The sequence below is a fragment of the Serpula lacrymans genome (assembly GCF_000218685.1).
Source record: "Serpula lacrymans var. lacrymans S7.9 unplaced genomic scaffold SERLAscaffold_6, whole genome shotgun sequence".
In the NCBI taxonomy this organism is placed as follows: Eukaryota; Fungi; Basidiomycota; class Agaricomycetes; order Boletales; family Serpulaceae; genus Serpula; species Serpula lacrymans.
The window spans coordinates 963,416-987,948 of NW_006763295.1; the positions used below are offsets into that span (position 1 = coordinate 963,416).

The window sequence follows — 24,533 nt, forward strand, 5'->3', positions numbered from 1 at the left end:
CCATATGAAGGATACGGATAAGCTGAGAACTGACTGGGATTTGCTGTGGGGTGGAGATCATCGTTTGGGACAGGATATCGTTCTGGATAACCCCTGGTTGTCGCTGTGGGTGGAGTCGGGAGGACGAGGGAAAGCAGCCATGGCTTTCACTGGTCTCAATTTCCACCTTGCGATTACCCTGGGCCTGATTACAGCGATCCTAGAGGGGATGTGTCACATTATCGACGTCACACAAGGCCTGAGACGTGACAGAATATTTTCCGTGACCCAAGCTTGTAGATCTTCCAGTCAACATGGTTACTGCACGTACATAATTCTAAGGTGAAACGTGCAATTTTGAAGTCACCGACAACGATATATATTATTAATGAACTTCGATCAAGATTCAGTCTAACTAACTCTTTCTTCAACAAAGAACTTGCAATAGAACTTTTCAAGAACGGACAAGGCGAACATGGCATCATGCATAACTATAGCGACGATGGTATTGATGCGGCGGCCTTTGCACATTCTCGAGGTGTTGATCTCTTTTGGACAACACACATTGTGACCATCCTGAGCTAAACATTACATACAGCTTCCCCTGCCGTGGTTTCGCACTTGCAGGAAAAGCAGGAACAAGCCGACGCAACTCGGAGGCTGGCAAGATCCTTGACAACGTTCGCTTCTCTTTTTCTTCCAGGCGTGAAATGTGATGTTGAGACCCTGATTGCATGCCATAGGCCTGTAAGCATGTATTATGACCTACGTTCATGTAAGTTATATCGCAGGAATCGGGCTGGATATGACATTTAATATACCCCGCTCGCATCATATCAATCCCAATATTTACAGTAAGCTTGAACTTTGACTACTTTACAACGTTAACCTTGCGAGTGCGATTTGACTTCTTTTTCTGTCCGAATGCTGCAGGAACGAGGTATTGAAACTTACCAAATCGGGGCCTTTATGATTATATCAGGCCCAACCCAGTGAAGCGAGAGAGAGAGAAGCTCCGATCAGTCTGGGATGGTCTTCTTTGGATGGTCTAGTGTGCCACTTCAAGTTGAAAGGTTTTGCTCGCCCCCTTTCCGGTTGTACGGCAACTATCGAGTTCTCAAACAACGGAAAGTACGTACCCGTCACATCACTGATAGCACTCAATCCAGTATTCGGACCTCTCCGTCGGTGGGAAGATGGGGCTGGCTGGAGTAGGCAAACGTTTTTACAGACTTGCGCAGTGACACGAGGCTCGAGCCAATCTCAATATACCGTGACACAATGCAATTTCCGCGTGCAGAAAGGAACACACAGCGTTTTTCGCCGCGTTGTACTTGCCGTTGATTTTACGGTCCGTTTGTCCTCGATTGGAGCCCGGCCTGGTGTATTGAAGGCCGCGAAGATTGTTCTGTTACATACAAGCACGGTCATTCTAAACAATAATGTCACAGCTATATAATGTATACATCATCCTGGCGCCCACCTCCGACGCAACTTTTAGAAGATCCTGTCCCGCAGACATTTAAACACGACATCATACTCGTGTTCATTTCACCCTTGCCCAGTTACACGCCTTACCTCGTGTTGTCTCATATTCGCGTCTACATGCCCTCTTCGTTCACTAGCCGTCCCTGATTGATCTGTGCAAGTTCATAGCCTCTGCCGCAAGCCCCTCTTGCCCTCGTCAGCCATTGACATACATGCTCAGTGCCGCGTGCCTCTTCATACTTATATCCACAAAAAACTTCTTCATTCTACAATAATTTTCTTTTTCCTCTTTTGCCTATCTGCTTAACTTACTATGACGAACCCGAGGGACGATCGTTTTTACGGAAGCCTTGGGAAATCGCGCAAAAGCCCTCCTGGGGGGGATGTTCAAAGTAGTGTTTTTCAGGGACAGGGTGGGCGATATGTGCTCCCTCCTCTTGATTCAGCTTTTCCAACCTCACGTTCTCCAGGTCTGTTCTTCTACGTGGTGTTCATGCAATATGCTCAATTTCGTGGCTCCCATGTACAGCTCCCAGCAATTATTCTAACCAGTATTTGCAGCCACGTTCATCTCAAGTAAGAAGCGATCATAATGCGTCTTTGTACGGTCAATGGTCAAATACTGCTCGTGCGTTTTGCGTTTTTAGCGAGATTATGTTCTATATTGAGCCTTTAATACTTTATGTTTAATAAACTCGTCGACACTTCCAGCGGCACAGCAACATTCGCCCACTTACTACGAGCATGGCGACTCTAGATACCCTTCGCAACAAACATACCCATCGTACTCCTCTCGGACTCCGCCAACGCTTCCTGGAGATGCACATACTTCTCGCAAATTACCTCCACTAAATGTGCCCTCTTCTACTGTCAGGGATGACAGATGGCAAGCTGCCGCATTTGGTCCCATGCCGACTCATATGTCTGGTTACAGTGAAATTCGGTCACCGACAGCAACTTATCCTCCAGAATATGCTTCGTATCAGCAACAGCAGCAACACCAACACCAGACGTCATACTCATATCCTCCCGTTCCCGACCAACGCAGCCATCCAAATCAGATGTCATCGGTACACCATGCCCAACAAATCTCGATGGGGGCATATTCAACTGAAAGAGGTCTCCCATCACACATCGAGGCTCATGGTACTTCACCTTACGCCCGGAATCACCATCCTTCTTTGACAAACACGGCGATCACTCAGGAGCCTGTATCAGTACTGGGTACAGATGAGCCCGTCATCAAGAAAAAACGAAAACGAGCTGATGCTGCGCAGCTCAAAGTTTTGAATGAGACCTATAATCGTACAGCCTTTCCTTCGACCGAGGAGCGTGCTGACTTGGCTAGGAAGCTCGATATGTCGGCAAGGAGTGTGCAGATATGGTATTGGCGTTTGTCTATTATCAGTGCCTGATCATTGAACTTTTCACAGGTTTCAGAACAAGAGGCAATCGATGAGGCAAACTAGTCGCCAGTCATCTACTTCTGTGACATCCTCTTCACATCAGCCTTTCTCGATGACCTCACAATCGGACGACCTGTCACACCCTTCTGTTGGCGGATACGGCGGTGGTAGCATGGGTTCGACTATTTCCGGCCAAACATATCTGCCACGCTCTCCTCAGGAAAATCGGGCATCCGTCCACGCCAGTCAGTCACCAATAGTCTCTCATCGTCGCAGGAGTGACGAAGAAGATCCTCGTAAATGGTCTGCACGTGGATACTGATTTGGACGACAGTTGATCGTCACTTCATCTGGATCTGTGTCGTTTGGGCGCTAGATATCCATACATTCATTACATCGTCTTACTATCTGTGCAATAGCGTGTGTCTCATTCATCATGATTATCGAATCTAGTAATCTACACCTGACCCTTAATTCTTCCATATTAACATCTATTCCTATACTATTATCCCACAAGATTGTTTTCAGCTCGCATCGCACTCTCATCTTACTTAAACTCGTCGCAGTATTTTTTATGTACTTATGTTGTTATTGTTTTCTATATTTTCACAAATCAAGTAGTTATAGCGGTCTACTCTGTACTGGCCTACCTCCGCTGCGGATCTCCGCGGTGAGTGGCACTGTATATACATTCCGATTCATCCGTTCAATCGCATTGGAAGTTTGCCCCTTCGAAACACAATGGTGGGTATTCCGAAAATATCTGCCAGTCCATTGCAGATGCTGGCATGCAACACTGATACGAGGATCAAAGGGAACAGGGCAATCGATAACGCTTCCACGAGGCTGTAAGCTTCTCGAGGTCGAGAAACTGTTATACAATCGTGACCTCTGATGGCTAACAAATTTTCGCCTCTCCTTCTATGCCGAACTATGGTTGTCTGGGACGTTTTTCCCAAACGAAGGACTATCTAGATCAAATATACCGATTGACAGTACCATGATGATGAAACGTGTTCCATACTGGGGTACGTGTGTATAAACTCATCAGAAGGGTCCATCCTTTGCTCAGTATTGCCCTTTAGAACTTATGCAGAGTTGTAAACTAGATGTGACGATAAGGCTTAACTCGAGGTACTCACAAATAGTTCAGGCCAGTTGTGGGCGCTGACTTGAGATAACCCCGACACGAGGTAATGAAATGATTACGCAGCAAACACATGGACGAATGACTCGAGCCTAGATGTGCTTCCTGGAAGAATTCGAAGTGGCACGAGTATTGGACAATTGGTGAATACACTTCGGATTAAAACACTGGAAAACATACGTTCTTACTTTTACAAAAAAAAATCATGATTAATATCCACTAAAATGGTTCTCTACCTGGATTAGACCTTGAATATCTGTGTGTCGAAAGATTGCGATCCACGCACGATCGCCCCGTTCGTATAGGCTGTCCAAACTTTCTTTATTTCGGAATATAAATGCGCGGGTGCTAGGCAAGTTTCCCTCAGCCAGCGCTCAAAAGCCGCTAAGGTGGCCGCTTCTAGAACACCCATGAACTCGCGTCTTCCTGCATATAAATGACCTGATTATCTCCGACCACAACATTTATATAGCTTTATGAATCCTTTATGAATCCCGGCTTGACGACGACTGGATGATGGATACGATAGCAGAACTAGGAGAATGCTGTTTGCGACTGATTAAAGTACTGATTTGCTATCTCTGCGTACTGGAATACATTGAATTCACCGTGTCCGGAAGTGGAAGGGCGTTAGTCAAGGCATGTCACAATGTCGCGTGCCCGTCTTGCATCGACATGACAGTGCATACATTCTCCCCTATCAATTATTAGAGCGCCAGACTCGGAAGGAAGGCCGTTTGCGTCGGACAGAGCTCCTAGGTTGTTGTTGTATAAAAGGTCAGATAACGACTTAGGATCACGAAATTCGTTGATCACAGATGCTCATGAATACGGATAACTCACAACTACTGATTCCTCGTTGCTGCACCATGCGTTAAATGACTTCATCTGTTACCGGCCGTACATAAGATGGAACGGTGATTCGGATATTCGGACAGGCTCAATCTAGTAGGTCTCTTGTAACAAAAAAAATGGAAAAAGATCAGGGAATAGGAATAGTCGGAGAAGGCCCATCTTACATAAACACGATTACAATAGGCTACTTGGAATGGTTTACCCCACTGCATTCCGGTGAACTTCATCAAAGCATGCCGTAGCTGTGTCCGTACACGTTGCAATAGTCTTCAAGCTTCAAGTTTCGTGAACCTCTCCTGCTGCACCCCTTGTGACATGTCTTACCCACAAAGGGTCGCGATTCAACTGGAAAAATGGTAACCTTGCATCAGCTCAACATGTCCTCAGAGTTTTCTGGAGCGGAAGTAAATCATAGGCTGCATAATAGGCTATCTGATCTCAGATCTTGGCGAAGTGTTACTTAGCCAAACACGAGACCCCTGATACCTGCGATCTATCAAAGCCCGTCCTTTTGACATCATACTCTTTGTGTTAGAGCTCGACCTCACTGTCCGTGTCCTCGGGTTTTGGTCCACCATGAGTAAGCCATGCCAACTTCCTCAACCTCCTACGCTCCTCCTGAACCTTCATTTGGTTTCGCGTGAGTTTCTTCTTTTTCCTTATGGGGGCCCTTGTTATACCGCCATCTTCCGCTCCACTTCCCACAGGCGTTCCGTGTATCGAAACAGCGGGACTCTGTACTCGTGATCGAGCGGGGGTATTCGCACCGCTTCCCTTAGGTGATTTGACGTCAGCGAAAGCATCCTCGACAACGGCAATTTTTCCCTTGTGAGTCATACGTCCGGCTTCTATGTGCCAGATCTCAGGGCCTAACAGAAGTTTGACAGAAGCTTGGCTGCAGAGTAATTGAATACTCACATAGAGCTGTCACGAATTCTTCATTGTGTGAGATGATCACCTATAGATGGAACACCGTCAAATGATGAACACAAGCTTGAACTCATGTGCCTTACAACAGCACCAGCCCATTCCTTTATTGCCACGGCCAAACCGCCCAAGGCTTCGCGATCGAGGAAATTACTCGGCTCGTCAAGAACACAGATCTTTTTATATATTAGCACTATGCATCTCGAGTAATGACCGTATCAATGAATTACCTGAGGATTATTCCAAAGACAAGCAGCTATCACCAACTTTATTTTTTGTCCTGTGAAAAAACAGAAGTAAGCTCGAGGATAGTTTCAAAGCAAAACAAACAATAACCCCCAGATAAGCCTGATATTTCGTTATATTGCGCTATATCCCCATCAAGACCGATGTCTTCCAGGTGCTTCCGTACAAGGAGTGCAGAGGTGTCGCGGGAGCCAGCACCTTCCCTTGATGACTCGAGGTCGTCGAATTGTTGGACTAGTTTGGTGAAGCCTTTCGCCAGTAGCTCGTCCCGTGGAACCCATGTATTGAACTTGTGATCAAGCCCACGCCACTTAATCTCATATTGGAATGTCTTCTTCAACTTTTGACGCCCCATTACGAGCTGTGGAGGGAATTTAGCCATAGGTGCTAATCATTTACCAATCAAAGTTTGACCGACCTCCAATTTACGCTTAGTGCCATTTCTACCAACCCATTCTTGATCGAGGACCGCCTTTTCTTCATCAGTTAAGACACGAGTAGCCTTCTCCAAAAGTTCACCTTGATAACATTACGTTTACATCAATCGACTTCAAGCGAATACAATGCTTACGATCATGACCGTCCTGGAATCGCCATTGAATGTAACCTATAGGCGTCTTCTCTAGATGACGTTCTGATTCGGCGAAAAAACCGCTTAGTACAAAGGAAGGCTCAAAGGGGAAATATTTACCAATATGATGGGTTGCGTGTTGCGAAACGTAACCCACCCGAAGAGCAGGGTGTTTGTATACCGCGCCTTCTTGCGGAATAGTCTCACCCTTGATTTTGAGATGAGCCTTAGTACTACCCTTATCATGATGGAAACATACCGTTAACAGTTTGATGAGCGTCGACTTGCCCGCTCCATTGGGGCCAATTACGCCAACCCGGCTGATAAAACAATATTAATGTTCCTGAATACATAAGTGCGGGAATTAAACAGACCTCGATAGTGAGAGTGCACAGCTGACATTATGCAAACTAGGAGCGGGCCTACCGGGATACGTAAAAGTGCAGTTGGATAACTTCATAATAGCGCGAGTATTGCTCCGGACACCCATAAGAGACCCTGGTGGGGGGAAAGAAAATTTGACGGACGTCGCGGCAAGAGTATAGTAAGATTTGGCTTCTGGATGTTTCTCGACGAAGGTCGATAGGTTGCCGGGATAATACACAAGCTACTCATACACCGCTATCAATAGAGTTATACCAAGGAAGATGAGAAACTGACTTTTTTGGTTTCATAGTGAATGATGTCTGTTGTAACATTGTCCAGGAAACTGACACGCAAACGTCATTGTCCATCTACAAGAACTGCACGGAGAATTCACTAACCCAGAGTCGTGACTGATAATCAAACAGGTAACGTTCTTGTTAGCTATTAAATATTGCTCTAGCCATTTCACAGAACCACGGTCCAACTTAATCACCGAGAAATAAGAATAATGATCATGCGAGAAACGCCGGAATGAATACTTACGTGATTAGTAGGCTGTAATGTACCGTTGAATGGTAAGTTGATAAGTCGAGATCATAAACATATGAGAAATCCACCTCATCGAGTAAAAGGAGGTCGGCATTGTAAAGCATCGCACGCGCGAGCTCGAGTTTCATCTTCCAGCCGCCAGATAGTCCACCAACTGTTTCAGATTGGCGTGTGTCATCAAAACCAACCTCTAACAGTTGTTGACGAATTTTGGTCCGGGGGACATCTGCCAAGGCCTTATCTATATCTCCTAGGTTAAAATATTGTTCATAACGACGCAGAAAGACGACTACAAACCTGAAGCGATGAAATCTAGGATAGAAAGGGAAGCATCTTCGCCTTGAAGAGAATGCTCCACCATTACACACCGAAGCTGATCTTGTGGTGGAAAATTTTCGACTTTGCCGTCTCGTAGTTGACGCATAAGCGTGGACTTTCCTGAACCATTTGTACCAAGGATACCATAGCGGCGCCCACGATAAAGCTTGAGTGTCGTATGTGAAAGAAGTAACAGGGCACCATATGCAAGTGAAAACAGTGTATCACACAAGAGCTCGCCTTCACCATCAGCACCATTTTGAGTGGTAGCATTTTTAGCCTGAAATTGAAGATTAGCTACATTGCATTGCAGCCTATATGTTCCATTACCTGATCGATAGCGTGGAAATGTGACCGGACTGCCTCTGCAAAGGTCGCCGAGTCGTCCGCACCCAACCAGGGCGTCAAGTACACGCCAATGCAACGCTGCCATGCTTCTTTGTTTTGGAACCGCCTGAAATAAACGAGATCTACGATTAGCGAAGCTTGGAACTCCAACGAGCGTGCAACGAGAGGATGTCTGGGTGATTTGGGGCCGTTAGGAGTCGCGGAAGCCAATGCGAGATCCAGCGGAAGTAGAGTAAGTAAGGCAGTGTAAACTTCAGATGTTTCTCCATCGAGATCACGAGCAGGAGGGGAGCCGGATGATGATGCTCCAGATTTTAATAACGTATTGAGAGCAGTTCCGGCAAAGGCGCGAACCTATATGCGGTCAAACTATCGGAACAAAAAAGATATTACTTATTCATACCTCCGGGAAAGCGGCACCTTTGGCAATCTTTTCAACACCGTCTACAAGCGGACTGAGATATCTTGCAGCAACAGTAGGGTCTCTCACGAGCTTGACAAGGTTGTCTACGACGACGACTGTTCGACGCTGCACCTCCATACTCCTGTCGTTCAAGCCACGGATAAGAAGAGGGACGAGGACAGCCAATGCTGGTGCCGTAACCTCTGCGACAAATGTCGTGGACGAGAGTGCTTTGATGCATGCTGGAACCGCATCAGGATTTGACATACACTTGACAAGAGCAGGAATATGGGGGGCGAGGTCAGCGTTCGCAAGCGTTGTGCATAGCGATGTGGCACATTTTATCGCCGCGGTGGATACCTGATTATACCAATGTTAGTACCTTCGATTTTCTGTGGTGAAAGAACCACATACTTCTTTCTTAGTGTCGTGCATTGCTATTTCGACTTTTGGAAGAATATGGCCAAGCTCGTCAGCAACTGCATCCCTAGCAGTCGCCACGAAAACTTTAAGTGCATCTAAGGCGCCTACTTTCGTTTGCCATTTCCCCTTGTCTAGTATTTCCTCCAGATTCCTGAATGCGGTTCTAGTTGCTTCCGGGGGTAAAAGCTGTAGTATCGCTTTGGTAGACGCAGCCGCTGCTAGACGGACAACCTCTCCTTTATCCGCAAAGAGGTCAAAAAGAATAGGAAGACTGGGCAAAAGTAGAGGGGCACAAGGAGCTCCGAGGACAACAGGGAGTGACTGATACGCAATTGCAGCCGATTCACGCTCATACCCCGACTTTTTGTTCAAAGCAAAAGCTTGGAGGGACGATAATACATCGTTATCGCTGCGATCAACCAAATTAGCACACATTATGATGCTTTAGCTGGGATAAACGGACGCGAGGCATTCTAAACCAGATTTTGATATTGTGCGAGCTAATTTATCTGCAGCAGCCTTGGCATCTATAGGCTTTGAGTATATAGACTAGCAAAATGTCACGATTACGAACCTGGACCTGTAGGCGCTTTTCGCAAGGCTTCTAGGATTGGTACGAACTCGGAATCCGAGGTAACAGGCACGGAAGCAGGAGACATTATTGGTGATATAGTCGTATGCAGATCCTCGAGGATGATTGTGATTAGAAATGAATCTGATGATAGAGGTCGTTCTAAGTCTATGATGAGAGTACGGGAGTACAACAGTGGAGAGAGGATGAATCTAGAGTATACAATTTCTGAGATTCTCTAGTTGAGACAATGATGGTTTCCCTTTGGTTCAAAGATTGGAAGAGAAAAACAAAAGGCAGCGACGGATGTCGTGCACAATGTGGTGGAAGTGGACCAGAAGAAAAGCGCTGAACTGCATGCCAGTGAAAATTCAAAAAAGCCCTTTGCAAGGCTGTTGCCTAAAACAGGAAAGGAAATTTCGGTCACGCCGTGGACCGTGACAGGTCTGTCCTCACCGTGACATTCACCCAAGTCTCCTGCATTCAAGGCAGCCTTTGCATTACATCATGATATTTTTTCTTGTTGGAATTGCGTCGCTTATTTTTGTCGTATTAAATCAAGTCTTTTATAACTATCTCCAGAAAACTACCTCTATGGCACAAGAGAGAGATCATGTTTACTCTGGTACACTCGTCAAAACTATCATAGTCGAATGGATGCGGTATAATGCATGGGGTGCCCAATTTGTCTGCTTCACCTTATTCTAATTCGGGCAGTCGATCGCTGGCAAGCGGAAGAGTCGGAACTTTCGTCTACTGACTCCATGTACCACATGCACGCGGAGTGCAGCGCAATGTCCACATTATTTAATAACATACTCCCTATAGGTCGACGTGGGGTCTTAACGACTCGCATCTAGGTTAGTTGTATATTATAGTTGCCCATGTCCTTGAGCTAAGAGTTTATTCTCTACTATGGCGGCTCGTTTTAGGTCGTTGCCATACCATGTGGCCAATACAAGTAAATTACATGTGGTGGGAATAATCAACATCTTATCTGTTCGTCGGCAAACTATTCCACTCTTTGCATCCTTCACAGGTGCTAACCTGATCATATGTAACCAGCATCTCATGGTGCTTCGTATTCTCATCCGATGAGCATATGGCATTCGTCTCTGATGGGGCCCCACAGCCAGCATAAATACATACTTAGGTCTTTGGTTGCTCTTCTCTGGCTGCCGAGTCCAACTTGAATCTCTTTCCAACCCTCGACCGCGCTCGAGGTTCAGGATCCCCACAGATGGCTCCCCCCAATGAGGTGAATACCTTAGACAAGATAATATAGCTCATTTTTAACCCCAGTTTCAGCAGCTGTTATCGAAGCGAGATGGATCAGTCTCGTCATCCGTCGTCGTGGATGTTGTCGCAGGGGTTATAGGCCTAAACATCTTTATCATCCTTTGCTGGATCATATTCAGGTCACCACGTTACCTCTCGTTAAGGCCTGCCACTAACGCACCGCCTCTGGCGAGGAAAGGCTCCTCTGACGGCACTGTGTCCCCACCCCCCAGCACGAGTCTACCTCCCACGTACCAGCAGGCAGTCCTATCGATGCACGATGCTTTCATGCCTCGTCCACGCGCATCACCCAGCCGCACTAGTCGCCCGAGTTCTTCTTCATCCGATACTACGTACACAGAACTCCCGAGGAGACACTCGGACAGATCTTCCCACTCACGAGACAGGCGTAATACTTCCATATCCCTCGACTCGTCAGTTCCTTCTCCAGACGGCCTGTCTCCAGTGCTTCCATCTCATGTCGCGTCATCACTGAGACGGCCACGCTCCTTAGACACGGTCAGCATTTACACCACGTCCTCCGCTCCTGTCGAACTACAGGACTTTTTCCTATCCGAGCCAAAATCCTGCTCATCCCCAACATCGCCAATGTCATCTTCACACGTAATTGCAGGTAGTACCTTGTCTCCGGTGAATGAATTAGGTGCATCTCGCCTTTCTACTTGGGGAAGTAGAGGTCAATTGGTGGCAGGGACAGCCCCAAGCCTGCACTGGAAACCACACTCTCAACGCCGGCCATCCGGTTCTCAGCTAGCTACTGTACCCGAGCTCTCCCGTAGCTCTTCTCCTGTCCTTTTGCCAGAGCCGGCGCATCTGTTGACTCTATATCGACATTCTCATGCTACCACATATGAAGCGTCCTTATCATCCACTTCGGGAGTCACGCCCAGGGAGAAAGAGGCTGTCCCTACCAGTCCAGCTCTTGGCTCTCCTGTTCAATACCCCACCGTCGTACCATTGAATATTTGGCACTCGCACTCTTCATCTATATCAGAGTCTCCGGCTATGCACTCTATAGTCAGTAACAGCACGATACCCGAAGTTCCTGCACGGTCGCCGTTGCGCGCAATCCTAGAGAATCCTTCACACACATAGTAATTTGACAGGTACTGTATAGGGCAAGTTTTATGAGCCTTGACCTACCTGGGAATTGTATATATACAATTGTATCACATTCATTGCAACCCGACGAGTTAGCGTATCATATGCCGTATTCAATGTGTGCGTCCTATGATAACACATTACCTGTAAACGTTTGAGTCGTTCTTCATAATTAAAAAAAGTCATTCAATAAAAGTAGTGGATACAAATCTCGGGTCCTTGGAATACAGTACAATGCAAAATGAGTCCATGTAATTCTGTAGCTCTCTGCTTACGACATCCCATTCCTCATGTTATCGAACGCGCTCCATTCGTACCTCAACCAATTGGGGGCCCAGTCTAAACCACCCATCGCATCTTTGACGACCCTTACCAGGCTTCTTCCTGGAACGGGATCCTTGCCAGGCCCTCCTTCCATACCTTCCCTAGGGGGCCCTTTGTCGCCGCTCAGTTCCCAGAACATGCTTCCTCCGAGGCCCTCGCGGCGGATAAACTCTCCCTTCCATGCTGCAACTTCATCGCTGTCAAAGCTCACCATCTCCTTCTTCTGGTAATCATATGACCAACTTGCAAACATCTGTTCATCCCGGAACAAGTACGAGTTGGGAAGCGGCAGTACGCGATAGTCATACACGCCTTGCTCCCAACTTCCAGGTCCCATTCCTGAGAACCGAGTGCCTGGCCCTTCTGTGTTTGCAAAGCTTCGCCCATAAAGAGGGATGCCCATGATGACTTTATGGCGGGCAACACCGTTGTTGATATACCAAAATATAGCTTGAGAGGCATTGATGGATCCACCGTATACGTTTGCTTGGTGGTTGGCTACTTGATCCCATGATCCAGCTTTGGAGATAACGTCAGATTTCGGGCAAGGTTGGCACATATGCAGACGTACAGAAATCATATGACATCATGTTCCAAAAGTCGAGATATTGATCCATTTCGCGGACATGAAGCTTCTGGTAGTTGTCAGGCCCGCAAGGCGCAGCAATCTGTGGAAGTGGCAAAATGAATGAGAATTATAGTGCGCATTAACATCAATTAAGACACACTGTTAAGAGGAACTTATAGTCGGCGCTCTTGTTGTAAGCATGCCGATCGAGGCCTATCCTGAGCTCCCTCAGGAGATCAACGTAACCTCTTGCCTGGCTATCATTGGAAGGATATTCATAATCGATGTCCAGACCATCTAATCCATAGTCTTCCAACAATTTGATCGCAGACTGGACAAAGTTTGCACGCAGCGCGGGATGTACAACAACAGGATGGAAAGAAGGTGAATAAGTCCACCCCCCTATAGAAAGTAGCACTTTAAGGTGACGGTTCTGTTTCTTGAGGTTGTAAATGGCTTTGAAATTGCCATAGAGGTTGTTGCCGACGTCATTCCAGGAATCCCCAGGGTAGTGTATGTCTTTATCAGCCCATACGTCTGATAAGAAAACTTCTCCAGTTTCAGGTCTTATGTTTGCAAATGCATATAGGATATGTCTAAAGGATGATTAGGTTAATGGTAAATGAACTAACTACATGAAGAATGCGCACGTAAGGTCTTGAACAGGAATGGACGAAGGAGGGAATTTGCGCGCATATATTCCCCTATTATCTTGTGTCAGAGGTATGGGAGAAAGTATATATCATAAACATACCAATTAACAAAGCTGGAATGGCGACAAGTTGTTAACAATCCAGTGATGTTTGGAACATTGAAATGCTGCTCACTATCCGACACTGTATTTTCCTTGACCTGACATTTCTGTGTCGTCCGTTGAGACTTGTGGTAGTTCTTGATTGTTATTTTCCTTGGAGTCTGTGGAGTCTTGTTCAGATTCTGGAATAGGAGCGCTCTGTGGTGTGCTGTAATAAGTTCGAGCCCACTGGCTAGTCTTGTAGAGTCCAAATGCAAAGAGACAGAAGGCTATAATCAAGAGTAATATTTTACGAAGAGAGAAACGAGAGGCGGGCTTGATGCTGGTATCTGCGTCGTCTGAAGAAACAGGTTGATAGGAACGAGAGAACATGTCAGCTGCGCTTCACCGCCACACCTCTGTGTTCCAAAAGTTGAAGTGAACAACGTCATCTGTTGCCGAGTGCCGCAAGGGCTCGCTTTACCCTCTACCTACTTTTCCTCACTCATAAGTACTCAAACCATGGTTAACGCATTTGCTCAGGATAGTCATAACGAGTTTATTGTCATATCAGATTCGGACTCTGATATAACAAAACGCAAAGCTGAGCGGGAGCAACTTGAACGAAAGTCAAAACTTCGTCGTCACCAGAAGACATCAGAGAACTTTTTGGACAACGAACTCAAGAAGATCCAGAAAGAGAACGAAAGCCTCAGAGCAAAGTGTGTGTCTCAGAAAATCGAAATAGAGAGACTTCAGATCACTTTAAAACAGCTTACGAGTCAAGGTGACGATGAAGAGGTATTTTTACGGTCTTGCTTTACTTGTGGTATACATGTCTGACGCTTCTCTCGCCAGAAAAAGCTGACTGTAATTGAGTCCAGGTCAAGTGTCAGCGTCAAGCCCCCTGCTACATCCATGAAAGTCGAGACGAGTGATCTTCTACCAGTAAAATATTCCATCCAACTATTGCAACATGCAGAATGGCTGATGCAGAATAACAGCCCAATACCAAACTTATCTCAGTTCTCGTCAAGGTAGATAACAGCCCCGACGAGGTGAAGAATGTGTCATGCACGAAAAGTGAGGATGGAAAATCAGATCTCTGGAACCTTGATGACTTCGGCCTTGGCCCACCTATCAAAGTCGAAGATACTTTTGGCGCAGGGTTTTCGAGGAAAGTCATAAGCGACGTACGTTAAATGTTTCCATACAAAAGATTTCCCACTTTTCTACGAATTGATCGTCATGTACTTCGTTAAACAGGCGCTTGGGGGAGCTATGATGGGATGCTTTCATAACTGGCATAATCACGATGAAACGAAAGTCCCTTAGCACGATCAACTGTCAATCGGCTTACTCTATGCTATGTTACTAATGTTTTACCCGCAGTGCTTCTTTCAATCGTTCCTGGAATCTACAGCTCCCCACCAAGCCAGGAGAGCATGGGGTCGTGTTCGCGTCATTTAGCTATGCTGCTCCCCTTACTTCCTCTAATCGTCAGCGCATCGACTTTATCGTCGGAGAGCGGGCAAATTACTGGCAGTATTGCGGCACATATGAGGTAACACGTACCGGAGCCATCTTGCCAGCCCACCTCAATATGCTGTCCCCTTTTGTCTTATCAACATGGGTCAAGGGAGTACGTGGATCGCAGTGGGGGAAGACTTGGCTATGTCAAATAAACGAAGAACTTATGGAACAAGCTGAAAATACTGGTATCAAGGTTGATCTCGTTGATGACACCACAGATGAAGGTGTACGCGCAGGGCTGCTGGATGGCAGGATAACTATGAGTTTCACCATAATGAAGTGTGTGGGATATCGTACCGACTGGCATGAAAAATTCCTCCGTTACCAAGCGCATCCTAAGCCACCGAAGCACTCGAAGAAAAGCAAAGGTACGACTAATATTAAAGGCTTACCTCCCGCAAAAAAGTCGAAGGGGCGATCTGGACGTACGGCCATCAAATATTCTGATACATCTGATTCGGATACCAAAGACGAGTTCGATTCTGAAGACGAATAATTCCCGTAGGTATGCGAGCAAGTACCTCGGATTTAATTCGCTGGAAGGTATAAGAGCCCCAGGACGCCCACTCGTGGTATTTTCAAGGAGCCATAAGCTGCGAATTGTGTCGCTGTCAAAGTTGTCGCTGGCGACTCTGGATTTAGAACCTTTCACCATACCAATATTTGCTCCTACTTTTGCGACATGATATGATCACAGTCTAACATCACCTCATAATTGAAAGATCTTCACGCACATACTTACATCTGTTTGGCATAATAGAATCAGGCATCCTTCACGACCTAATGGTACAATTTCTGATATATATCAAGAAAACTTGATTTGTGGGACATGCGTACTGTGATGAAATTTGACATGAAAGTTATTACGGCAACCCAACCAAACTATATAGGTCTGCTTTACTTTTCCTACTTCCAGGACATTTGTCTACAAAAATATTCTATGGTTCTTTCTCGAGCTACGAGCAAAAACTCTCTGAATAATCATGAAGTCATCGAGATTTCCGACTCAGAATCAGAACGCAATCATGACACGAAAGCACAAAAAATGAAGAAATTTCTCAATCGTAGAACAGCCGAAATGCGAAAACGGGAAGAACAGTTGGTTCAACAGGTAGAAAAATATCAGAAAGAGAATGAAAATATGTTGGCAGAATGTGCTTCGTATAAAACCGAAATTGTGAAGCTGCGAGAGGCGTTGAAGCTAGCTACAGGTGGCAATAAGAAGGTACGCTCAATGTGCTTGATCGCATGCAGTACAGGTAACTAATGTTAGTGAATGCTTGTTCAACACCAGAATTTCGTCAAAACTGAATCCCAAATAAGTATTGAAGTTGACCTCGGACCGGCTATAAAAGCTGAGAAGAAAGAGGAAGAAGACTCGAAAGTTAAAATTGACTCATTGGTAGGACTTTTGGTGGTACGCCCTCTCTATCACCAGAATTTCTGGAGTTGGAGGAGGATAGTTAGCCTATGAAAATGGACTCTAATATCACGAATGAAGTGCCAAACGCTGAATCAACTCCAACAGTTTCCAACGTCCCTGGTCGCGACACATCGATTCATCAAGTTCCACCCAGTCCTCAGGCATTTCTGGATAATTCTTACAGCGAAGACTATCAAGAACGTGTCAAAATGCCTGTCACATCCGAGGATGAATCCAGCATTGTAGAGCACGAGTCTGGCACGCCCCATGTTCCGAGAGTAAAGCGTGAGCCGACACCAGACGACGGCCAAAAAAACCTTGTTCCAGTGGTTGTCAAATCAGAGGACCACTCTGATGAATCCAAGCACGTATCGTTCACGAAAAGCGAAATCTCGATGGTTTTGATCTCGGATCCCCTATAAAGGTCGAAGAAGGTTTCCACGCCGGGTTTTCCAGGAAAGTGAATAGTGATGCAAGTAAAGTAGTTTGCGCATCGTATCGGTACCACACCTTTACTAGCTGGCTATATCACTGAATAGGCCCTTGGTGGAGGGCATCAAGAATGTTTTCATCACTGGCAAAAACGTGATCCGACAAAAATTTCCATAGTGAGGTTTTGGATTCTATGTGCTTAAATTTTCTGGCATTGATCAATAATTTCATGTCGCAGTGATGTCGCAGTGTTACCTTCAAACGGTCGTGGAATTCGCAGTTTCCATTTACGCCAGGCGCTCATGGTGTCGTTTTTAAGACATTCGAGAAATATGGTGATGATGTTCCAGTACGCGAACCCATCGATTTCATCGTTGCGGAGAAGGCAAATCACTGGCAATATTGCGGCACCTATGATATTAAAAGTACGGGAGGGATAAATCCGTCTCATCTTGGCATGTTTCCCCCCGGTCTTTTGACCACCTGGGTCAAAGGACTGAGGAGGTCGCAGTGATGGGGCGTAAACCTAATCGGTCTGCGTTATTGGACGGGAGAATTATTATAGGATTTTCAATCATGCAGTGCGTTGGATATCAAAAAAAAATGGTACGAAAAATTTGTTCACTACAAAAAACACCCAAATCCCCCGAAACACCGGCGTAAGAAAAGGAAAAGCACGAGCAACGCTTATGACTCACCTCCAGCAAAAAAGCCAAAGTCAAGCTCTCGGGGAAAAGCTGTCAAAAAGCCACGTGTTAAACGATCTCGTATTGCTCTTAGCTCTCGTTATGACACTTGTTCCTGTTGATTATTTGTGTTAATTGCTTTTTACACTCGCTTCTCTGTCTTACACTGCTTGGATTTCCGGTCAAAGTTTTACAAGACATTAAAGAGATAATAAGCGGCGTGCTTTATTGACGCCACACGGCGATGCACGTCGTGAAGCGTGCAGTACAAGCAATCCGAAAAATGACATGATAGATTGAAGGGTCAGGAAACCGAAATATAGCACACGCCGACACAGTGTAATTGGGAAAATCATAGTAGTCGAGTGATCACACCAAGACCCTGGAAGGTCTTTTCAGTACGGGATAAATCCTAATAAAATGATGTACTCACTTTTGTCTTGCCCTCACGAAATAGTAGCTTCATACCCTCCTTGATAAACTCGGGATGCGAGATGAACTCAAATTGCACAGTCGCTCGATCACCTGTACGCAGGACACCCTGTGGGTGGTCCATTTCGATGATGCGGACTGTCTGGCGCACCGCCTTGTCGAATTTATGATGAATTAGGCCAGATATTTCATTTATAGATTCTATAACGTACCCCACAGTGAAGCATGGCCTAGCATAAGGACTAGATTGAGAACTTTATACAACTGCATGCGGACATTACGAACCTGATAGTTCCGTTGCAATGTGGTGTTGTGGCTATGACACATCAATGAGTACTCCCACCAGAATTGAAGGAAGACGTACTAAAGGATCAAGACCTGACCCTCGAACTGACGTATCGCTAACAAGAAAAAGCCCTTGATATGGTAAATATCAGGATATTTTATTTGTAACCTACCTCGAGGAGGAGTGTCTGTCCTGTGCACTATGACCATACCCTTGCGTACCGTCGCCCTTCTCACACGCTTCAGCGCAAGAGATACACACTGTCCAGCTTCTGCCATAGTGACGTCGGCCCTGTGAAGAACATTAATTCAGTTCATCGACGTTCCATCGTAACGAGAAAAACCCAGGTGTCAACGCAGAGAAATAAACACACCTCTTTCGCTGCATGCTTCTGACGATCGTGTTCTGATAATTTCCATTAGGATCTGGGCCCAAAAGAACAGCTTCGCCCGTCTTGATACTTCCGGCATTTACTATACCATTGACAACCGTGCCTACATATGGGACGGACCACACTTCGGTTACACAGTACTGAATGTTCAGGAAAGCGCTTTGTGAGCTCGAACTTTTTGGGAAAGAAACCCGCTTACCTCAAGTGGTTGGTTACTGGCAAATTTCTCTTGATCATTTTCGCTGGAAGGAAGGAGGTTAAGGAATGTGCGAACCTTGAAAATTTAAATGCGATCAATTGACGCTGGATCAAAATGTAAAGAAAAACTGACTAGGTCGAGACCTTCTCCTGTAACATTCGAGATCTGAAATATTGGGCATAAACTGGTTTGTTTCTATGAGCTTCAAAGAAAAGGGTCTAACGCTGAACAGAAAAACTTACCGTTGTTGCGCAAATTTATCTGAAAGCTCAACGGCTATCTCCATAGAGTTCACAAAAACTGGGGTCTTTCTGATTTCAAGTGAGAAAAGTTGTAATATCGAAGTTCTTTTTTCGTACCTGCATCCTGGACTCTTAAGTATCTTCACCACTTGTTTTGTGGTTTCAGCAAGTACATTTGGTGGAGTCATGTCAATCTAAACAATCATGAATCATTCAAAGAGACTGTAGTAGTAACCGCCGTGCTGAAACTTACTTTCGTGATACAGACGACAACAGGGACGCTCAGAGCCAGAGCTATTGCTAAATGTTCCTTGGACATTCCTATGAGACCGGCATTAGCACCGACCATGAGAATAACACACGATGGCGCTCCAGACGTTAGTCCATATAGGGTAGTCTTCAAGTAGCGTTCGTGACCGGCAAGGTCTAAACATCTATCATGAATACGACGAATATTAGGATAGGCGTAAGGCTATAAGATGTACCGCTGAATGAGACAATCTTCGCTGCCTTCATAGATATTTCGTCCCACCCCAGCTTTTCGCGTCGAATGACATCCAAATCCGATGAGTGAGCAGTGCTAGGAAGTATTGGGGCACCTGAGGGGCCAAATCCCAAAATCTGCGAGAGATTAACCAGTGCAAAATCCATTTGAAAAACCACTATACCTCCATGCCTACACTAGACGTCCGCCCTGTCTCCACTTCGTGCTTATGGCGGAATAATCCGACCCTTGCTCGTCCTCTTCCATCATCCAGTGCACCTAAACTTGATTGAGATAAAACAAGTGCACTGAGCTAGAACCATAACCAACCTCTTGTAAGTACCCCAAGCGTAGTTGACTTCCCACTATCCACATTCCCAACGACCGCACAACGGACTTCAGGAGTAAGTGAAACGCTTGGTGGAGGTAGACGTAGTAGAGTGGTACTACGTGGATGTGGTTCGGTAGCCTCAAATAATACAGAAACCTTTAACATGTGATTATCAAATGATGCCTTCATTCATATTAATTATGAACAAGCGTACCTGCCCACCAACGTCCTCTACGATTTTCTTCAAATCCGCCTGCAGAGATATGACTTCACTTTCGTTCCGCGAGATGCCCGTCCAGTCACCTGCATCTTCGACAGGTTCACCAGCAAATAGCTTGCTATATGGCGGTCGAGCTCCTATGCGGAAAATGTACTCGCCCCGATGCTGCGTTAGCAGAGAAGAAATCATATCTCGAGCCTTTTTATGTTGCTGGGAATGTAGAAGATCCTTCACAGTATAAATTTCCATAGTTCAGCTACCATGGTACGAGATGCAGCCCCGCAAAAGGCTAAGGACTGAATGAAGTGCTCACTAGTATCTGTTCTTCGACTTCCACATCTGACTGAGGTTCGGGCTCCCTCATGACCACTCCGGTCTCTCTATCGTCTTTCGCTTTCTCCTTCTTCTTGTCGTGTAAGCTCTGGTTTTCCTTCTCCCACTCTGCGCCGATAGCCCGCTGTTTGGCGGTTTCTCGAGAGCGAATCTCGTCTATCTCGGACTGAAAGTTGCGTAGGGAAGTCATGTTGATAATAAGGAGAGATAAAGACGGTATAAGTAAGGTCTATATACTGCATTCAAGCTTGAGTCAAGTCCAGTCTGGGGGAAAGTCATTTGGAGTCACGTCACCCTCGATTAGTGTCACATAGGGGTACTTTTACGGAAATCCTGGCTTGTTTTAGAACCAATTGGCAGTCGAGAAAGCTTTTCGTGACTCCACCGAGTGGCCGTTTGCAATATTGAGGCGAAAATGTCAAAAGAATACAAGAGTCCTTGATAAAAGTCTATTGTATGAACAGTGGTCATGATGGCTCAAGAGAAGGACGTTGTGATTGAGAAAAGAAAAAAGAAAAGAGGTGTGGCGCGAGGCGTCCTAATTTGGTACCTGTTATGGTTCCGGTGGCACGTGCTCTGTGGCAAAAAGTCCAACCTCGCCTCGACAAGGTGGATTCGGAGCGATATATAACGACCACGATATGCTGAACACGTTCTAACCCCATCATCTTGTAGTATCTGTGTCATTTCGTAGTATACAAAAATGGCGTCTGTAACACCGGAACCGTCTGGTTCAGCCTCCCAGCCAGATCAACTTCGTTTACTCCAAGGGACAACGCCTGGATTACTCGACTCTTCTCAATCTAAACGAGTCCTCCGCTTTTCCAACTCCAAGCTACATTTCGCGTCATTCGATCCGCGCACTGCCTATGCTGGAGATGAAATCCCAGACATCCGTAAAATGTCTCTCAAAGAAGACCAGCCGCGCCCCAAGCGCATCGTAATTGAGACCACCCCAGAAGGACTCAGCAGCTGGCGATTCGTTCCACGGGCGCTTTTGGAAGAAGGTGTGGTAGAAGAAGGGTCTTGGCCACGCGTTGTCAATATCTGCGGGTGAGCAGAAGGATTGGCGATGTATGTTCTTATTCAGTTTTTTTCTGATCCTTGGCGTTCCAGTGAACACGTGTTTTGCCATCAGGACCAGTGGGATATATACAAACTGGATCCAGCATACAAATGTGTTGTGCATCATGGCTTTAAATATTCATCTATATCGAGGGTCGAATTGAATGGCCCTCGAGACACTGTGTTCTTCCCAGAGGCCCCAGGTGCTAAACGATCTCGCCGACCCTCGGTGGAGAGGAGATCACCATTACACGGCATGAAAAGGTCTCGCCCGCAAGCTACAGATTATATTAGCAGCGATTCCGATGATGATGACGAAGGCGAGGTTGAACGCATGGTTGTTGACGAGTCCGCACACACAAAAAAATCCAGGGATGGGAAGGATAAGCGTCGTAAATGGAGCAACCGAGAAGAATTAGAAAGGCAACGAAATCTACGGCGTCAAAAAATTATGAAAACTCAGTTGAAGCGAACTCATAACTCGCGATCAAATGACCCAAACGCTCCTGCTGCACCTGATGACGATATGTCGATATCAGACCTTCAAGGCGGAAGCAAGCCAGCTGAAAACATTGGAAAGCGGAAAGGTGTGCTTTTCCATCAGAAATACTACTTTCCTACTTACAGTAAATCTTACACTGATGCTTCCTAGGTCCCCAAGTGGAGTCTGCCACTGATGAAGACACAAAACCAGACGAAGAGCAAGATCGTGCCAGACAAAGTGGTCACAAGCGTATGCGAACTGTTTCGCCCAATACTGTTCAACAGGCATTGAAGGCGATGAAGGCCGAAAGAGAAAAACGAAGGCAAGACAAGGTGCACAAAGTTGACGAGAGCCGACGTAAGGCGCGTGAAGAGATTCTTTTGAATGCCATACGTTCAGATTTCCCGGTCTACAATAATACTTACACCAAAGGTGAGCTTTTGTGGTATTCTGCGAATGATTGCTGAAGCTGGGCACTCCGAAAGACCACCAACGATCTCCTGCTGGCGATATTGTCTCCGAGGAAGAAGAGCTTCAGCCAGAAACTATATCGCCTGAGCAGGCTGAACGCGAAAATGCTCTTGCTGAGTCTATTCAAAAGATGAAGGAACTCGACAGAGACAAACCTTTGTGGGAAGCGGAACGCAGGAAGCGCGAAGCACGTGAAAAGGCCGAAGAGGAAGAGAAGAGAGCAATAACTGAAGAGCGTAGAAGGGCCCAAGCCGAACGTGAGAGACAACAATGTGAAGAAGAGGAACGTCTAAGAAGTTTTAAAGAAGAATGCAAGAGACAGCAACGCGAAGAAGAAGAGCGTGTAAGAATGGCTGAAGAAGAAACGGAACGACGCAAGAAGGAAGAGGCAAAATGGCAGAAGGAAAAGAGGCGCCGACAGAGAGAGCGATGGGGGACTGGCCTATGGACTTCCCAGCGAGCATTGGAACGTTTTAAAGTTTTAAGCGATGATTTCGACAACGCCAAATTCTCTTCAGATTTTCCCATCGCATTCGAAGATATCCCTTGGCCAGTGCTTAACCCTCCACACTTCTCAGTAGAGGACGTCGATTGGCAAGCTGTGGAAATCTTCTTCGAAACTGTGAGGACCCATATGCGGATCCAGGATTACAAGGAATTCGTACAGAAAAGCCATCGGCGATTTCATCCAGACCGATGGCGGGCACGGAAAGTTTGGACGGCAGTGCCAGACGAGCTAGAACGTGAATGCTTAGAAGTCGCTGCAAATACTGTCGCGCAAGCGCTGACGCCTATATGGATGGACGCTAAATCACTGTAACCTCTCGCATGACACACTGTAAACATCTATTATTATTCAATTCAATTGATACCGCAGTCTCAGGTCACCTGGAAGGTTGCAGACACGAAGAAGAAGTCGACATGCAAGGTTTGGAAAACTTCGACATCAAGACATCGAATGCGTTGAACGGCTAGTGAAGATCGATCATGACATCGACGAGATCCGACTCGTGCACGTTGCGATGCACATGCAACTATCTTGACTTGATCTGGTGGTTGAAGACCACAGCTCAAGTTATCCGTGAACGGAAATTAAAGACTAGAAGTCAATGGTACCCTGTTTTCTGATATCGTCTGGCGGCCACAGCTTGAAATGTATCAGGCAACCACATCAAGGGTGCATATACATACTGAGGATATGGCCATCCCATCGATATGATGCAGAGTGGACAATCGATGTAATCTGCTTTGAGGCAAAGCTTGATAAGGCCTCTTCCGGCTCTTAAGTTTGTAGCCGCATGCTATGACTGATATGATGCTCGGGCCCAAGGACTTTAACCTGACGCAAGGTGGAATTTTCAACGTTCAACCGCGAGCCTATCCTTTTTGTATCTCCCTTCTGAGCCACCGCATCAGCTAAAGCCTTCGGATCCGAAATGTTATCAATGATTTATCGTAGTATGAGGTAATAATTTGTGAAAAATTCCCTATCGCAACTAATACTGACACAGTTATGGCAGGGCACTTCAGTGCACGTTCTAGCATGTCGGATTACTGATCATGGAGGAGTACACGCGATCGTAACTTCTGAAACCAAGGTCCCGTCTTGGATTTTGGTCCATCAGTGCCTATTGGTGGATGATAATGAAATGGGGTAGAGCGCCAATTTACCTTTCTAGGGATATTGGTTGCGAAAACCACCCACCGTTGTCAGTCCATGCGAAGGTTTGGCGCTGTGGATGAACTGTAGAGCAGGTGCGTGAGAGAACCATACAGGACGATCACTCAACGATCAACCTGGCTGCTGTGCATGACAACAACGTTTGTCATTGGCGATACAATACTGCCATATGTGAGAGTTATGTCAAAGGACGAACTGCAAGTTCGTCGTCCATCCAA

The 24,533-nt window shown here is 46.1% G+C and overlaps 9 protein-coding genes across 9 annotated transcripts; 4 read left to right on the forward strand and 5 right to left on the reverse strand.

The window, feature by feature from the left end:
- Positions 1–1,338: 1,338 nt before the first annotated feature.
- On the forward strand, positions 1,339–3,610 carry SERLADRAFT_415003 (uncharacterized protein; the record flags this gene model as incomplete). Its single annotated transcript, XM_007317459.1, has 4 exons — positions 1,339–1,937; positions 1,997–2,095; positions 2,179–2,851; positions 2,901–3,610. The coding sequence occupies 4 exons, from the start codon at positions 1,781–1,783 to the stop codon at positions 3,193–3,195; spliced, it is 1,224 nt and encodes a 407-aa protein (XP_007317521.1).
- Positions 3,611–5,244: 1,634 nt separating this feature from the next.
- SERLADRAFT_361098 (uncharacterized protein) lies at positions 5,245–9,461 on the reverse strand (the record flags this gene model as incomplete). Its single annotated transcript, XM_007317460.1, has 19 exons — positions 5,245–5,561; positions 5,643–5,744; positions 5,794–5,833; positions 5,889–5,978; positions 6,033–6,082; positions 6,139–6,409; positions 6,467–6,567; positions 6,620–6,682; positions 6,740–6,827; positions 6,879–6,939; positions 6,994–7,226; positions 7,280–7,328; positions 7,384–7,469; positions 7,529–7,540; positions 7,603–7,781; positions 7,832–8,132; positions 8,183–8,554; positions 8,604–8,963; positions 9,018–9,461. The coding sequence occupies 19 exons, from the start codon at positions 9,459–9,461 to the stop codon at positions 5,407–5,409; spliced, it is 3,057 nt and encodes a 1,018-aa protein (XP_007317522.1).
- A 1,497-nt stretch (positions 9,462–10,958) lies between these two features.
- Positions 10,959–12,143, reverse strand: SERLADRAFT_465492 (uncharacterized protein; the record flags this gene model as incomplete). The annotated part of the gene is made up of 1 exon (XM_007317461.1): positions 10,959–12,143. One exon carries the CDS (start codon positions 11,295–11,297, stop codon positions 11,025–11,027), a length of 273 nt encoding a protein of 90 aa, XP_007317523.1.
- Positions 12,144–12,268: 125 nt separating this feature from the next.
- On the reverse strand, positions 12,269–14,015 carry SERLADRAFT_437154 (glycoside hydrolase family 18 protein; the record flags this gene model as incomplete). Its single annotated transcript, XM_007317462.1, has 6 exons — positions 12,269–12,840; positions 12,893–12,989; positions 13,050–13,485; positions 13,540–13,593; positions 13,644–13,655; positions 13,717–14,015. 6 exons carry the CDS (start codon positions 14,013–14,015, stop codon positions 12,269–12,271), a joined length of 1,470 nt encoding a protein of 489 aa, XP_007317524.1.
- Positions 14,016–14,076: 61 nt separating this feature from the next.
- On the forward strand, positions 14,077–14,558 carry SERLADRAFT_448381 (uncharacterized protein; the record flags this gene model as incomplete). Its single annotated transcript, XM_007317463.1, has 2 exons — positions 14,077–14,423; positions 14,481–14,558. Coding segments are annotated over 2 exons (357 nt in total), but the record flags the coding sequence as incomplete, so codon positions are not given.
- A 727-nt stretch (positions 14,559–15,285) lies between these two features.
- On the forward strand, positions 15,286–15,830 carry SERLADRAFT_387267 (uncharacterized protein; the record flags this gene model as incomplete). The annotated part of the gene is made up of 2 exons (XM_007317464.1): positions 15,286–15,396; positions 15,453–15,830. 2 exons carry the CDS (start codon positions 15,362–15,364, stop codon positions 15,649–15,651), a joined length of 234 nt encoding a protein of 77 aa, XP_007317526.1.
- Positions 15,831–16,095: 265 nt separating this feature from the next.
- Positions 16,096–17,524, forward strand: SERLADRAFT_437156 (uncharacterized protein; the record flags this gene model as incomplete). The annotated part of the gene is made up of 6 exons (XM_007317465.1): positions 16,096–16,380; positions 16,450–16,603; positions 16,657–16,946; positions 17,003–17,038; positions 17,098–17,186; positions 17,260–17,524. The coding sequence occupies 6 exons, from the start codon at positions 16,096–16,098 to the stop codon at positions 17,522–17,524; spliced, it is 1,119 nt and encodes a 372-aa protein (XP_007317527.1).
- A 376-nt stretch (positions 17,525–17,900) lies between these two features.
- Positions 17,901–20,906, reverse strand: SERLADRAFT_465501 (uncharacterized protein; the record flags this gene model as incomplete). The annotated part of the gene is made up of 17 exons (XM_007317466.1): positions 17,901–18,078; positions 18,130–18,282; positions 18,341–18,358; positions 18,414–18,444; positions 18,493–18,529; positions 18,587–18,705; positions 18,788–18,945; positions 19,005–19,079; positions 19,137–19,188; positions 19,247–19,315; positions 19,364–19,440; positions 19,500–19,672; positions 19,732–19,867; positions 19,915–20,009; positions 20,061–20,217; positions 20,276–20,509; positions 20,595–20,906. The coding sequence occupies 17 exons, from the start codon at positions 20,802–20,804 to the stop codon at positions 18,049–18,051; spliced, it is 1,824 nt and encodes a 607-aa protein (XP_007317528.1).
- A 3,132-nt stretch (positions 20,907–24,038) lies between these two features.
- Positions 24,039–24,527, reverse strand: SERLADRAFT_465508 (uncharacterized protein; the record flags this gene model as incomplete). Its single annotated transcript, XM_007317467.1, has 2 exons — positions 24,039–24,239; positions 24,306–24,527. 2 exons carry the CDS (start codon positions 24,404–24,406, stop codon positions 24,173–24,175), a joined length of 168 nt encoding a protein of 55 aa, XP_007317529.1.
- Positions 24,528–24,533: the final 6 nt, after the last annotated feature.